This window comes from Nansenia antarctica (assembly GCF_963989245.1).
Source record: "Nansenia antarctica genome assembly, chromosome: 5".
NCBI classification, from domain to species: domain Eukaryota; kingdom Metazoa; phylum Chordata; class Actinopteri; order Argentiniformes; family Microstomatidae; genus Nansenia; species Nansenia antarctica.
Window position 1 is genome coordinate 70,966,236 of NC_137690.1, and position 13,395 is coordinate 70,979,630.

General features: G+C 48.0%; 1 protein-coding gene across 1 annotated transcript; it reads left to right on the plus strand.

The window, feature by feature from the left end:
* Nucleotides 1-499: 499 nt before the first annotated feature.
* Nucleotides 500-9,430, plus strand: LOC308158331 (zinc finger MYM-type protein 4-like; the record flags this gene model as incomplete). Its single annotated transcript, XM_080531924.1, has 12 exons — nt 500-595; nt 881-1,025; nt 1,371-1,483; nt 2,035-2,239; nt 2,823-3,020; nt 3,793-3,902; nt 4,595-4,781; nt 5,080-5,231; nt 6,659-6,773; nt 7,797-8,054; nt 8,474-8,603; nt 9,211-9,430. 12 exons carry the CDS (start codon nt 500-502, stop codon nt 9,428-9,430), a joined length of 1,929 nt encoding a protein of 642 aa, XP_080388050.1.
* Nucleotides 9,431-13,395: the final 3,965 nt, after the last annotated feature.

Below are 13,395 nucleotides of genomic sequence, written 5' to 3' on the forward strand. Positions count from 1 at the left end.
AGAGAGAGAGAGAGAGAGAGAGAGAGGGAGAGAGAAAGAGGGAGAGAGAGAGAGAGGCACTGCCCACTACCTAGAGTTAGAGGGCGTGACAGTAAGTGTGTTAAGAGTTCTAATAAGCAACATTGTGAGTTGATATTTCATTATTTATATTGCTCCAATTTGATGTTACTACACATGGCTCCTTTGTTGATCAAATACTCGGACGTGTGTGTGACTGTTAATTAATACATTATGACATTTATAATGAATTCCTTTGTTTCAGACAGTTTTTTTACTTACACACACACGAGCGCGCGCATATGCGCGAACTTCGTAAAACCGTATTATATTTTAGTGTCAGGGAAATAAATACATTTAAAAATGTCCACATCGTCACCCGCCTAAGACCCTTACCAGGGGCCTCCATGATGTTGTTTGCTTAGGGCCCCCAAAAGTCTAGGGGCTCCAGTGTGTTGTCAGGTGTGTGTGTGTGTGTGTGTGTGTTTAACGATGGACCTGCATGGGTGTGTGTGTTGCAGAAGCAGACGGCGTGGCAGCAAAGAGGAAGCGGGAGGAGGAGGAGGAGGAGGAGGAGAAGGAGGTGGTGTTGGAGATGGTAGAGAACTCTGAGAACCCCCTCCGCTGTCATAACATGTTGTATTTTCTCTGTGTGACAGGGTCTGGTGGAAAAGTCCCCAAGTAGGTCCAAGGTCACTTTTAGTGATCCTAAAACTGTTGTTTGTTTTATTGAGTGGGCTCTTCAACACTTAAACTTTCGTAATATAAAAAAAAAAATGGTCGTTTCACTTGAGAATTGCCGACATGCAGACCTTTTCACCAGACCGTGTCACATATCGTTAAAAAGTGCCTGTAATGAGCGTCTCTCTCCACCGGGTGGTAGGCCAGCACGCAGACGGACGTGGTGAAGGGCCCCCCGCCCCCGCCGCCCAAGATCCTGAAGAACAAGGCCCTGCTCTGCAAGCCCATGGTCCAGAACAAGGGCGTCATGTGTAAACCCCTCACAACCACCATAGAGACACAGACAGGTACACACACACACACACACACACACACACACACACACACACACACACACACACATTTGCACACAAAATGCACACAAACACACATGCATAGGGTAGGGTATAGGTTGTTTGTTTTATTTATAACCAACTTGTGCAAACAAACCCGGCGAATTTTTTACTTGCTCTGGGCAAGCGGGGAAGCGTTAATGTCGAACCCTGCTAAAAATGTATTCACATGAACACACACACACACACACACACACACACTAATGTACCTAAATGTATTGACATGAACACACACACACACACTAATGTACCTAAATGTATTCACATGAACATACACATCTATTGTGTATCCCTCCCCAGAGGATCGCTTCCCCCACGTGTTGATACTTCCTGTCCCAGTGCCGGTGTTCATCCCAGTGCCCATGAACCTGTACTCCCAGTACGTCCCCCAGCCCGTAGGACTGCCCATACCGGTACGTTAACACCTCAGCCCTCACCTACCAACCACCAACTGCCACCTCCATCACTCACACAATTCGGTTGTTAAGTTGTGTTTCCGGGTTCAACGTTGGCTGAGGCGCTCTCTTCGAAGTGCCGCAGTGCGGTGTCCCTTGTTGTATGAATAGAAACGATTGAACTGCTTTAGTACACTGGTACTAGAATTTACACTGGAATTGTTTATTTGGACCCGGAAATTGCTAAACGTCACGCGTGACGTCAGACTTAACAACCGAACAACTCATCACAATCAGAATTATTTTCATTGCCAAGTATATTCGCACGTATAGGAACACGCTAACAGCCAGAACACGCTAACAGCCTCCACACACACACACACACACACGCCTCAGAGCCATGGACCAGAACACGCTAACAACACGCTAACAGCCAGAACATGCTAACAGCCTCCCCACACGCTAACAGCCCCCCCACACACACACATACACCTCAGAGCCATGGACCAGAACACGCTAACAACACGCTAACAGCCGTACTCTAAAGCCCCGTCTCTCTCCCGCTCCAGGTCCCCGTCCCCATGTTCCTGCCCGTCACTCTGGACAACGCCGATAGCATCGTTAAGACCATCCAGGAGATCAAGGCCAAGATCCCCTCCAACCCGTTCGAGGCCGACCTGATCCTCATGGCTGAGATGGTGGCCGAGGAAGCGGGGGAGGAGGAGAAGGAAGGGAGGGAGGAGAGATGCAAGCCAGCGTCAGCAGTCCCTGACGGTAAACAAACAGGGAAGGGACACAGAGACTGAGTCAGAGTCTGTCAATGTCTCAATAGTCTAAATAGGCTTTGTCTTTTGTCCTTGCACTAGTGAACACGCTTTCTACTTTTCTTCATCTTGATCTTAGTCGTAATCCCCGTTTGTTTAATGACTGCGACACTCCGTAACTCCCTTGTTTAGAACACAAAAATGTGTCTGTTTCTGAAACATTGACTGAACATTACTGTAACGTTCATGTCTGTTTCTCTAACATCGACCCAACGTTCCTGTCTGTTTCTCTAACATCGACCCAACGTTCCTGTCTGTTTCTCTAATTCCACCTGTGAATAGGCCATATAGTGTATAAAAGTTTACATAATAGATATATACTCAGATTCCTACCGATTACTTTTAGGTACATCCCCCTATTTATAGCTATTTATGTCTCATTATCTTAGGGTTGTGTTTTATTATCTTAGGACGGTGTTTTGATTGTTAGCACCTAGGGTTTGCACTTCAATTTCGTTGTACCTGTACAATGACAATAAAGATCATCATTCATTCATAACATGAACCCAACGTTGCTGTTGTCCGTCCCCCAGACCAGGGCAGCAGCTACAGTGGGGACCTGGACACGGAGGACCTGACCACCAGCTTCCTGAACTGGGAGGAGGAGCCCACGTCCTCCCGCCTCAGTCGCTCCCTCACCAACGAGAGGCTCCAGCCAGTCACAGACAACCACGTCCCCGCCGAACCCCCCGAACCCCCCGCCATGGACCTGGAGGCTGACTTCCCCATCGGTAGGTAACCTCCCCCCTGCTGTCACCTTTCAGCCGCCGTGACGTTAGTCGCCCCCCAATGGCTCACGCTGCAGCAAACGCCCTGGGTTGTGCCTCACACCTGGTGGAAATAATAATAACTCTGAAATAATCTATTTAAGTAAATCGTTCAGGGTTTCCTTGAAAGTTTGTGAATTTGAGGAAAAGAAATCAAGGTCTTAAAAGTTTTGGAAAATAGACATGGGTCATTGAAAGTGCTTGAATTCCCCTCTCTCTCTCTCTCTCTCAAAAAAAAAAATATGTTTTACTTAGCTCGTCAACTAGTTCTGTCTCAAACTATGCCGTGTTGGGTCCTTGAATTTGAGGGAATTGAGTCTTGAAAGTCCTTGAAAGGTGCTTGAATGTGATGTTTCAGAAGGTGTGGGAACCCTGATCATTTAATTTGGGGCCTTATGCGATCGCGTAGTCTGTAAAAAAAGATTCATATTATTATTTCTTTTAAAAAATATGTTTTAGGGCATTTCTGCTTTATTGGGAGAGAGACAGTAGAGCTTGACAGGAAGGATGGTTGAGAGAGAGAGAGAGAGAGGAGGGATGACATGCAGGATAGGTCGATGGCCGAAATTGAACCTGGGACCCTGCGATTACATGGCTGACGCCTTAGTGAGCTACGCCACACAAGCGCCCCCCTATAAGAAAAATAAAGAAAAATAAGTTAGTTTTCGTATGGCCTAAATGATGTGATCATCTATCCAGCAGTGAGATAACACAGTGTGTGTTGTTGTTGTTTCAGAAACCCTGGAGCTGATGGCCCACTGGAGGGACCAGAGCCCCCCTCCCCCTCCCTCCCCCCAACGACGGCCGCGCAGGAAGACCCGCGACAGCTTCCCTTCAAAGAAACGGGTGAGAGTCCCTGACCCTGACTGTGACCCTAGCCTTAACCCTGACCCTGACCCTGCCTGTGACCCTAGCCTTAACCCTAACCCTATCTCTATCCCTGACCCTAACCCTAGGAAAGGTATTTAATTGTTGTCATGATCTATTGGTACACTGCAACACTGCGTACCTGACATGATTCCTATCTGGTATAGAAACCTGTAAGGGAAACCTGGCTTTCTCTGTCCCAATGACATCCCTCATTTAACCCTACAACGCTTCTAAAAGAACAACGTTTTAATAATAATAATAATAATGATAATAATTCATTGTTTTTATATATAGCGCTTTTCCGGGGCTCAAAAACGCTGACAATATGGGAAAAACAGAAAACACAGAAACAACAAGCAACAGATAACATGAGCACATAGAACACAGAGTTAACGAACGCAGCAATGTCCAGGGGGGCGGGGGTGGCAGGGTTATACCGTCCATACTTTGTACGTGAGATGTTATGATGACGGTTTTGTCTTTTGTAATTCCCTTCTTTAGTCTCTCGTTCACTCTCCTCCCTTTAGTCTCTCGTTCACTCTCCTCCCTTTAGTCTCTCGTTCACTCTCCTCCCTTTAGTCTCTCGTTCACTCTCCTCCCTTTAGTCTCTCGTTCACTCTCCTCCCTTTAGTCTCTCGTTCACTCTCCTCCCGTTTCGCCCCCTGCAGAGGAAGTCGCGAACGGCAGCGGCGGCGGCAGAACCGTCGTCGCCCCCGGAGACCCCCGTCATCCCCGGGGGGGCGGTGCCCGGCGAGCCCCCCAAGCTGCAGCACCTGTACGGGGTGGACGCCTGGAGGAGGTGGGTCCAGTGGAGGAGCACCCAGCCGGACCTGGAGGAGAAGCCTCGCTTCACATGTAAGTCTGGGAGGGGGGGGGGGGGGAGGAGCACACAGCCGGACCTGGAGAAGCCTCGCTTCCTCTGTAAGTCTGGGGGGGGGGGGGGGGGGGGAGGTGGGTCTAGTGGAGGAGCACCCAGCCGGACCTGGAGAAGCCTCGCTTCGTATGCAAGTCTGGGGGGGGGGGGGAGGAGCACCCAGCATATTGGTGTGTGAATGGGTGAATGAGAGGCCGTTGTAAAGCGCTTTGGATAAAGGCGCTGTATAAGTCAGTCTGTTTACCATTTACCATCCATGTTTCCCTGGATGCTCTCCAGCACGCCAGATGGTTCTGAAGGAGGACGTGCTGAAGTGCACCACGGCGGAGCTGGGCTACGGCCTCTGTCGCTTCATCGGCGAGGCCCGGAGGCCAAACCAGGACGCCTACAGCCCCGACAGCATCTTCTACCTCTGCCTGGGCATCCAGCAGGTAGGACACACACACACACACACACACACATACGGGGGGATTCATACACACACACACCAGGGTTTCCGTTAGAAAAATTTGCCGCCGGACATCGTGTCCGGGAAGATTTCGATTTACCGGACAAACGTGAATTATTCCGGTCATCATATTAAAATATAATTTTTTTTTTTTTTCCAAAATCATATTTTTTTTTCTTCAAATCTAATATAGCTGTTTGTCGCGGTGATTACTGTTGTGTAGCGGCCTATATATGCCATTTAATGTCTATTTCTCATCCGATACGATTAGATGCGAGCTATATAATATATAATAATATAACATGATTCGCATGCGCGCTATGCCATTATGTCCAGCGCTGAACGGGCGCCTCACTGGGAACTGAACAGACAGCATCGATCAATGAACGGACTCCACATTACGTTAACTGAAGTTTGTTAAATTGTTGGGGATTAATGTGAGTTTTCTATTTTCTCTTTCCAGTTTTACCCTTTTTAAAATTTTGATCAATAAAACAACGTCATTTCTATAACCAGGGGGGTGTTCCATCGACGTCGCTGGAGGAAAGTCTGGGCTTGTTTTGACAAGTCTCGCGAGATCTATCAAGATATGCCTGGATCTTTTTAAGAGTCTCGCGGGACTTGGCGAAGTAGGCCTAGGTTTTCCTTTGGCGACGTTGATGGAACACCCCCCAGGTCTCGCTGGTTGGGAAGGCATTTCGTTTAGCTGCCTGTCAAATCATACTTAGGGGATAGCCCTGTAAGCTCATACGGGTCTGTATGTCGTCCTGAAGACCGGCTGTTAGATCATATCGCTGAAGTTTGTCTCCATCTTAGTGTAAATGTTGTCCGTTTCGTTTGTTATCCTTGTTATTGTGCGATAAAGTTAAGGCTTTCCGCTTCGGGCCACCATTTTCAGCTGGGCACCGGACACACACACACTCGTGCACGCGCGGCACTGCCCGAGAGAGAAGGACCCGCCCCCTTTGGTTAGCCTATAGGCTGGCTGGAGGGGGCGGGTCCTTCTCTCTCGGGCAGTGTTGTGTGTGTGTGTTTGGTGCTCAGCTGAGAATGGTGGCCCGAAGCCAATTTGAATACAAAATGTGAACTTTAGCGAATTGTATTCAAATTGTGCTTAGAGGGAATTATTTTCACCGGACATTTTGTCCGACGAGTTTTCAATTTGTCGGACTTCAACAAATTTTACCGGACAAAGTCCGGGAATTACCGGTTAACGGAAACCCTGACACACACACCCACAGGGACACACACATACACATGAACATGTACAGACACACACAATACCACTTCCACACCTCCATGCCTTTGGTGCTGTTGCCCTGTGTGAACACACAGTGATCTCCTCTCTCTCTCTCTCTCTCTCTCTCTCTCTCTCTCTCTCTCTCTCTCTCTCTCTCTCTCTCTCTGCAGCACTTGTTTGAGAACGGCCGCATGGAGAACATCTTCACTGACCTGTTCTACTGCAAGTTCACTGGAGAGATCACCAAGCTGCTGAAGCAGTTCAAACCTACTGTCACAGCCAGCGGTGAGACACCAGACCACACACTCACACCCTCCTCTACACACGCACACCCTCCTCTACACACTCACACCCTCCTCTACACACCCACACCCTCCTCTACACACTCACACCCTCCTCTATACACTCACACCCTCCTCTACACACTCACACCCTCCTCTACACACTCACACCCTCCTCTACACACTCACACCCTCCTCTACACACTCACACCCTCCTCTACACACTCACACCCTCCTCTACACACCCACACCCTCCTCTACACACTCACACCCTCCTCTACACACGCACACCCTCCTCTACACACTCACACCCTCCTCTACACACTCACACCCTCCTCTACACACTCACACCCTCCTCTACACACTCACACCCTCCTCTACACACTCACACCCTCCTCTACACACTCACACCCTCCTCTACACACTCACACCCTCCTCTACACACTCACACCCTCCTCTACACACTCACACTCACACTCTCCTCTACACACTAAACCTACTGTCACAGCCAGCGGTGAGACACTAGACACACCCAGGGTTCATTTAGTCTTAGTCTTTAGACCAAGATCCACATTAGTTTTAGTCACATTTAGTCATTTTGATACCTTCTTAGTTTTAGCCTAGTTTTAGTTGACGAAAACGGAACACTTTTTAGTGCCGTTTTAGTCTATAAAAACTCCTAAACATTTTAGTGGAGTTTTCGGTCGATTGCTAAAACCTTTTTGGAGTTTTTTGTAGCCTGCCAAAATGAACACTGCGTCTATAGAGACAGACGCAACACACACACACACACACACACACACACACACACACACACACTCTCCTCTACACCCTCACACCCTCCTCTACACACTGCCTGTGCATCAACCGGACGTACCAGGCTTGAGATTAGGATGTTGTTTCCTCTTGTCGTTGTTGTGTGGGTGACATCTCTGGCTTCATATCTCCTTTTTCTCTCCAACTTTGTCCTTTCCCCTGTGTGTCTATCTCACCCTCTCTCTCCCCTCTTCCCCCCCCTCCCCCCCAGGCTACCTCCACTCCCGCGTGGAGGAGGAGTACCTGTGGGGCTGTAAGCAGCTGGGCGCGTACTCCCCCATCGTGCTGCTCAACACGCTGCTGTTCTTCTGCACCAAGATGTTCCGCTTCAAGACGCCTCCGCAGCACCGGCAGCTGTCCTTTGCCCACGTCATGCGCTGCACCAAGACCAACCACGACAACACCAAGACCAACTTCCTGCGCTTCTACCCGCCCATCCCCAAGGGCAACTTCGTCGACAAGTCGGCAGGTGTGTGTCGTCGCGTTCTCTCTCTTCTCTCCCCCGTCTCTCTGTCACCACCTTCCTCTCGTTTGAGCTGTTTGAAGCTTCGAACTTGAGTCCTGTAATCCAGTGGATTTGTTGTTTTCGTTATTCAACAGTAGACGACGGGTTCACAATTTTAAAAATACAATATTTAAGAGCCGAGATATCTCGATTCTGAACGTCCCGGTCGGTCCTGATGTTCCAAATTGCCCGTTTTATTTGAGTTCCTACAACTCACAAGATTCCCCTCTCCCTCCCACGCGAGGTCCTTCTGTTTAATAGCGCAACAGCGCGTGTGTGTGTGTTGTCAGGTGTGTGTGTGTGTGTGTGTGGTCAGGCGTGTGTGTTGTCAGGTGTGTGTGTGTGTGTTTAACGATGGACCTGCATGGGTGTGTGTGTTGCAGAAGCAGACGGCGTGGCAGCAAAGAGGAAGCGGGAGGAGGAGGAGAAGGAGGTGGTGTTGGAGATGGTAGAGAACTCTGAGAACCCCCTCCGCTGTCCTGTACGCCTCTACGAGTTCTACCTCTCCAAATGGTGCGTCTCTCTCTCTCTCTCTCCCTCCCTCCCTCTCTCTATCTCCTCTCTATCTCTATCTCTCTCTCTCTCCCTCTCCTCCTCTCTCTATCTCTATCTCTCTCTCTTCCTCTCTCTCTCCCTCTCCTCCTCTCTCTATCTCCTCTCTCTCTCTATCTCTCTTCCACTCTCTCTCTCCCCCTCTCTCTCTCTTCTGCTCTCTCTCCCCTCACACACAGACACACACAGACACACACACACACACACACACACACACACACACACTATGCTTTTAATCTCCCCATACTGCAGGCCAATATGATTCAGCATTTCCTCAACCTTTTATCTTGTTGCTTTTCCAACTGTCAGCATTAAAAAACCGTCCTTCATATTCTGTCATCTCAGACCGTTACATGTTCCTGTATCCTTGGTTCTTAAAATTAAAAAGCAACTCTGACTCTTGCCTTGTTTGTTTTGACGTGTTGTTCTGTTCCTCTGTTGGTTCTTTATTTACACTTTAGGTGTACTTTTACTGTAAAGCACTTTGGTTGACAAGGGTCATGTTTAAATGTGCTATATAAATCAATTTGATTGATTGATTGACATGTTGTGACCCCCCCCCCCCCAGCTCTGAGTCGGTGAAGCAGCGCTCCAACGTGTTCTACCTGCACCCGGAGCGCTCCTGCGTGCCCAACAGCCCCCTGTGGTTCTCCTCCACGGCCCTGGACGAGAGCACCATGGAGACCATGCTCACACGCATCCTCACCGTCCGCGAGATCCACCTGGACACGGAGGGCAAAGACCAGCTCCCCGCCCCGCCCGACCACGACTCGGACTGGACAGAATGATAGAAGGACCGGGACGCACAGACACACACACACACACACACACACACACACTACGCGCACACTAAGCTCATGGGTGCATACGCACGTGCGAACACACACACACACGCACTCACACACATGCGAACACTCACACACACACACTCACACACTGTACTTATCAATGAGGAGTCCTGGCATCCAGACCTTCACATCCAAAAGCTCTAGAAGTGTGTGTGTCTGTCTGTTTGTGTCTGTCTGTGTGTGTGTGTGTGTGTGTGTCTGTCTGTCTGTCTGTCTGTGTGTGTCTGTCTGTGTGTGTCTGTCTGTGTGTGTCTGTCTGTCTGTGTGTGTTGCGTGTGTCTGTCTGTGTGTCTGTCTGTGTGTGTCTGTGAGTGTGTGTGCGCGCAATTGTAAAGTGATCAGCCACACCATCAGGACTGGACACAGCCTCCTGTTCTGTCTGTTCTGTTGGAGGCAGACGGAGGCTGAGGAGGGACATGCTGCTGCTGCCATGTGCACTGCTGTGGCCATAGAGGACGCTGATAAAACACTGTCTCCAGCACCTCAACAACATAGCTTCTGATTGGCCAAAAATGTTGAATTTGGCGATGAATTTGGCGTGTGTATGCTACAGAGGTGTGAGGTGAGATATTGTTCAAGAGAATGTTGGGTCACTTGGGTGTTCAGCCGTCACAAAAGAGTTCTTTTTGTAATGTTAAAGAAAATATTTCAGACCATGTCTCTCTGGCGTTCACTGCTCACTAGCGCCCCCTAGCTACCACTGGTGTTGTCCACAGCCTGTTGAGATTCATTGGGGGGGAGCGGCGATATCGGACTTCTTTAAAGATGATTTAAAGATGATTTTTGCTAAATTACAATGTAAACAGTGTTGCACAATAAACAAGCATGATGCGTTGTGCTTCCTTGACATGTTATCTGAACTCGTTTCCATTTGTGGGAAAAATACATTTACATTTCTGACGCCTTCCTTCCTCCAACTTGAGTGACAACAAATACATAAGTGAATCATCTATCCAGGAAAAAGTCATCTATGCTCAGGCCTGGGGCCATTGGCAGTCGTTGTGCTGGCAGCTAGAAGAAGAAGGATGATTTTTCTGTTGTTGCAAATACTAGGATATGGTGAGTAATCCATATCTTTTGAGAGCCTTGATCTTGAGCCTTGAGGGTTGGATATATGTCCATATATGACCATGCTGTCGTATGGAGGACAGTTACGCTGTTCATTTAGAGTTGAAATGCAGTTTTCACATTGTCAGTGCTCCATCACACTGCTGGTCTGTTGTGCTGCCATCCTTTGATGTTCTGGCTGTGTTATCAAACTGAACCTTTTGTAAATCAATATACTTTTTAAATAAAATGCAGAAAACTGTTGTATGTCTTTGAAGGATTTATTATTAATACAATTCTAAGGAGGCTCGATGTTTAAAAGATAAATGTATACAGTACCAGTCAGAAGTTTGGACATCTTCTCATTCAATGGGTTTCTTTATTATTATTTGTACAATTATTTTCTACATTGTAGATTAATACTGAAGATATCAAAACTATGAAAACACATATGGAATTATGTAGTGAACAAAAAAGTGTTAAACAAACCAGAATGTTTTATATTTTAGATTCTTCAAAGTAGCCACCTTTTGCATATGTGGTCTTTCATTGTGTCGTATATTTTTACACATTAATAGCCTTCTTATATAACGTATATCTTACACATATATTAACGTATATTTTTATATATATATACATACATATTATTACAAATGATCGCGGGGAGACCTGATAAGCAATTGTCGCACATGCGCAGACACACACACACGCACATGCACGCCCCCGAGGGTCTAGGCCAATCAGAGGCCTAGAAGGAAGGATCACGATTGGCCAAGAACATACTGTGATGTGATTGGCTGAGAGGCCGCTATAAAATCCTGTGCTGAGGAGCTCCTGGCTCTGTCTTTGTCTTCCTCTGCCCACGACGTGACTGTTTGTGTGTAAACCTGATCCTGTAATCTGAAGACCCGATCTTATCTTTTTTGAATAAATACTCTTAAACTTTGGCCAGGAGTTTTTACCTCATTCTTGATCACCAAACAGAGAAAAGAAACTACAATAGTTTTGATGTTTTCAGTATTAATCTACAATGTAGAAAATAATATATGAATAAAGAAAAAACATTGAATGAGAAGGTGTGTCCAAACTTCAGTTCAGTAACTTTTGACCTATTACCACAGTTTACACACTTTCCTTTCAACTGCTGCAGGCATGTCAAATGTGTGTTATTCATATCATAATAACCATAATAATATACTTATTATCACCAGTGTCAGACCACACTATCAGCCTAATTAACATTCCTCGCACAAAAACCCGAATGTCACACACACAAGACACGTCCTTCCTCTCTCAGCCAATGAGGTTGTAGAACGCTTGACTGACCGGCGTAACGGCCAATAAACAGCCCACATATCCATATGAGGGGCGGGCTTTCAACCTAAATTGTCAAAAAAGAGGGCGGGGACACGTGTGTGTGTGTGTGTGTGTGTGTGTGTGTGTGTGTGTGTGTGTGTGTGTAGGCCACCAAACAATAAGGGCCTTTTTGTCAAACTAAAACTGTCCTTGGATGAATGTATTTTCAATGGAAATCATGGCATTCAGCGTTCAGTCGCTCTGAGTCTGCTCGCGCTGCGCTCGCGCTGCGCATACATTCATCCAAGGACAGTTTTAGTTTGACAAGCTAAACAATATGAGGGTAGTTAAGAGTTTAACTACTTTTCATTGTGAAATAGCTAGTTTGGTAAAGTATTCCCTGCAATTACGGCGTTATTATATGATCTATAACACCAGGGACATCCATATCTATCCGTAACCACGCCGCTGCCCCAAAACCCCCCTAGTGGGGCCCCGCCCCCTTCTAGCTTGAAATTGACTTCAAGCCCCGCCCCCTTCTCCTCTCAACTGTCAGCAGCAATCATGAATCGATCGCACATGTCTGGTCACCAAAAAAGAAAAAAGAAACGAGAAGACAATGAAAAACGACACCAGGATAGTGGTAAGTGGATAGAAGCTGCAGAGTGCAAAAATGTAAATAAGATGCAGAGTGCAAAATAAGTAAGATGGCAGGCAGACAGACAGACAAGCAGGCAGGCAGACAGGCAGACAGACAGACAAGCAGGCAGGCAGACAGACCCAGTGGAGTCATGTAAAATGTAAATAAGAACACCAGCGGTTTCAGAATATACTTGTTTATTGATTTATTTGTTGTTCTTGCTCTGTTTGATATTACATATTAATGTTGCTGTTTCAGAATGTGAAAACACCAGCAGTTTCAGAATGTAAGTGTTACGGTCAGATAGGGAACCCAAGCGCAGACACAGACAGAGACAGGTTAAAGTAAAATAAAGTATGATTTATTTTAGGGAGCAGGCAGGGGGGCGTAGTCAGCAGGCAGGCAGGGGGTTAGGCAGGAGGGGTAGTCGGCAGGCAGGGGCTTAGGCAGGAGGAGTAGTCGTTAGGCAGGCAGGGGTCATGCCGGTAGGGCAGGCAGGCAAAAGGGCAGGTAGGGCAGGCAGGCAGGTAGGAGGAGGGCAGGTAGGGCAGGCAGGCAAGAGGGCAGGTAGGACAGGCAGGTAGGAGGAGGGCAGGTAGGACAGGCAGGCAAGAGGGCAGGTAGGACAGGCAGGCAGGAGGAGGGCAGGTAGGACAGGCAGGCAAGAGGGCAGGTAGGAGGAGGGCAGGTAGGGCAGGCAGGAGGAGGGCAGGTAGGGCAGGCAGGAGGAGGGCAGGTAGGACAGGCAGGCAGGAGGGCAGGCAGGAGGGCAGGTAGGGCAGGCAGACAAGAGGGCAGGCAGGTAGCAGGAGTCCGGTAGGGGTACTGGGGGGTAAAGGCAAAACAGGGGTAAGTAGGCAGGTACAGGCAGGGTAGTAAATAGGTAGGGGAGCTGGAAGCGTATCTTTACAGTAAGCTGAAG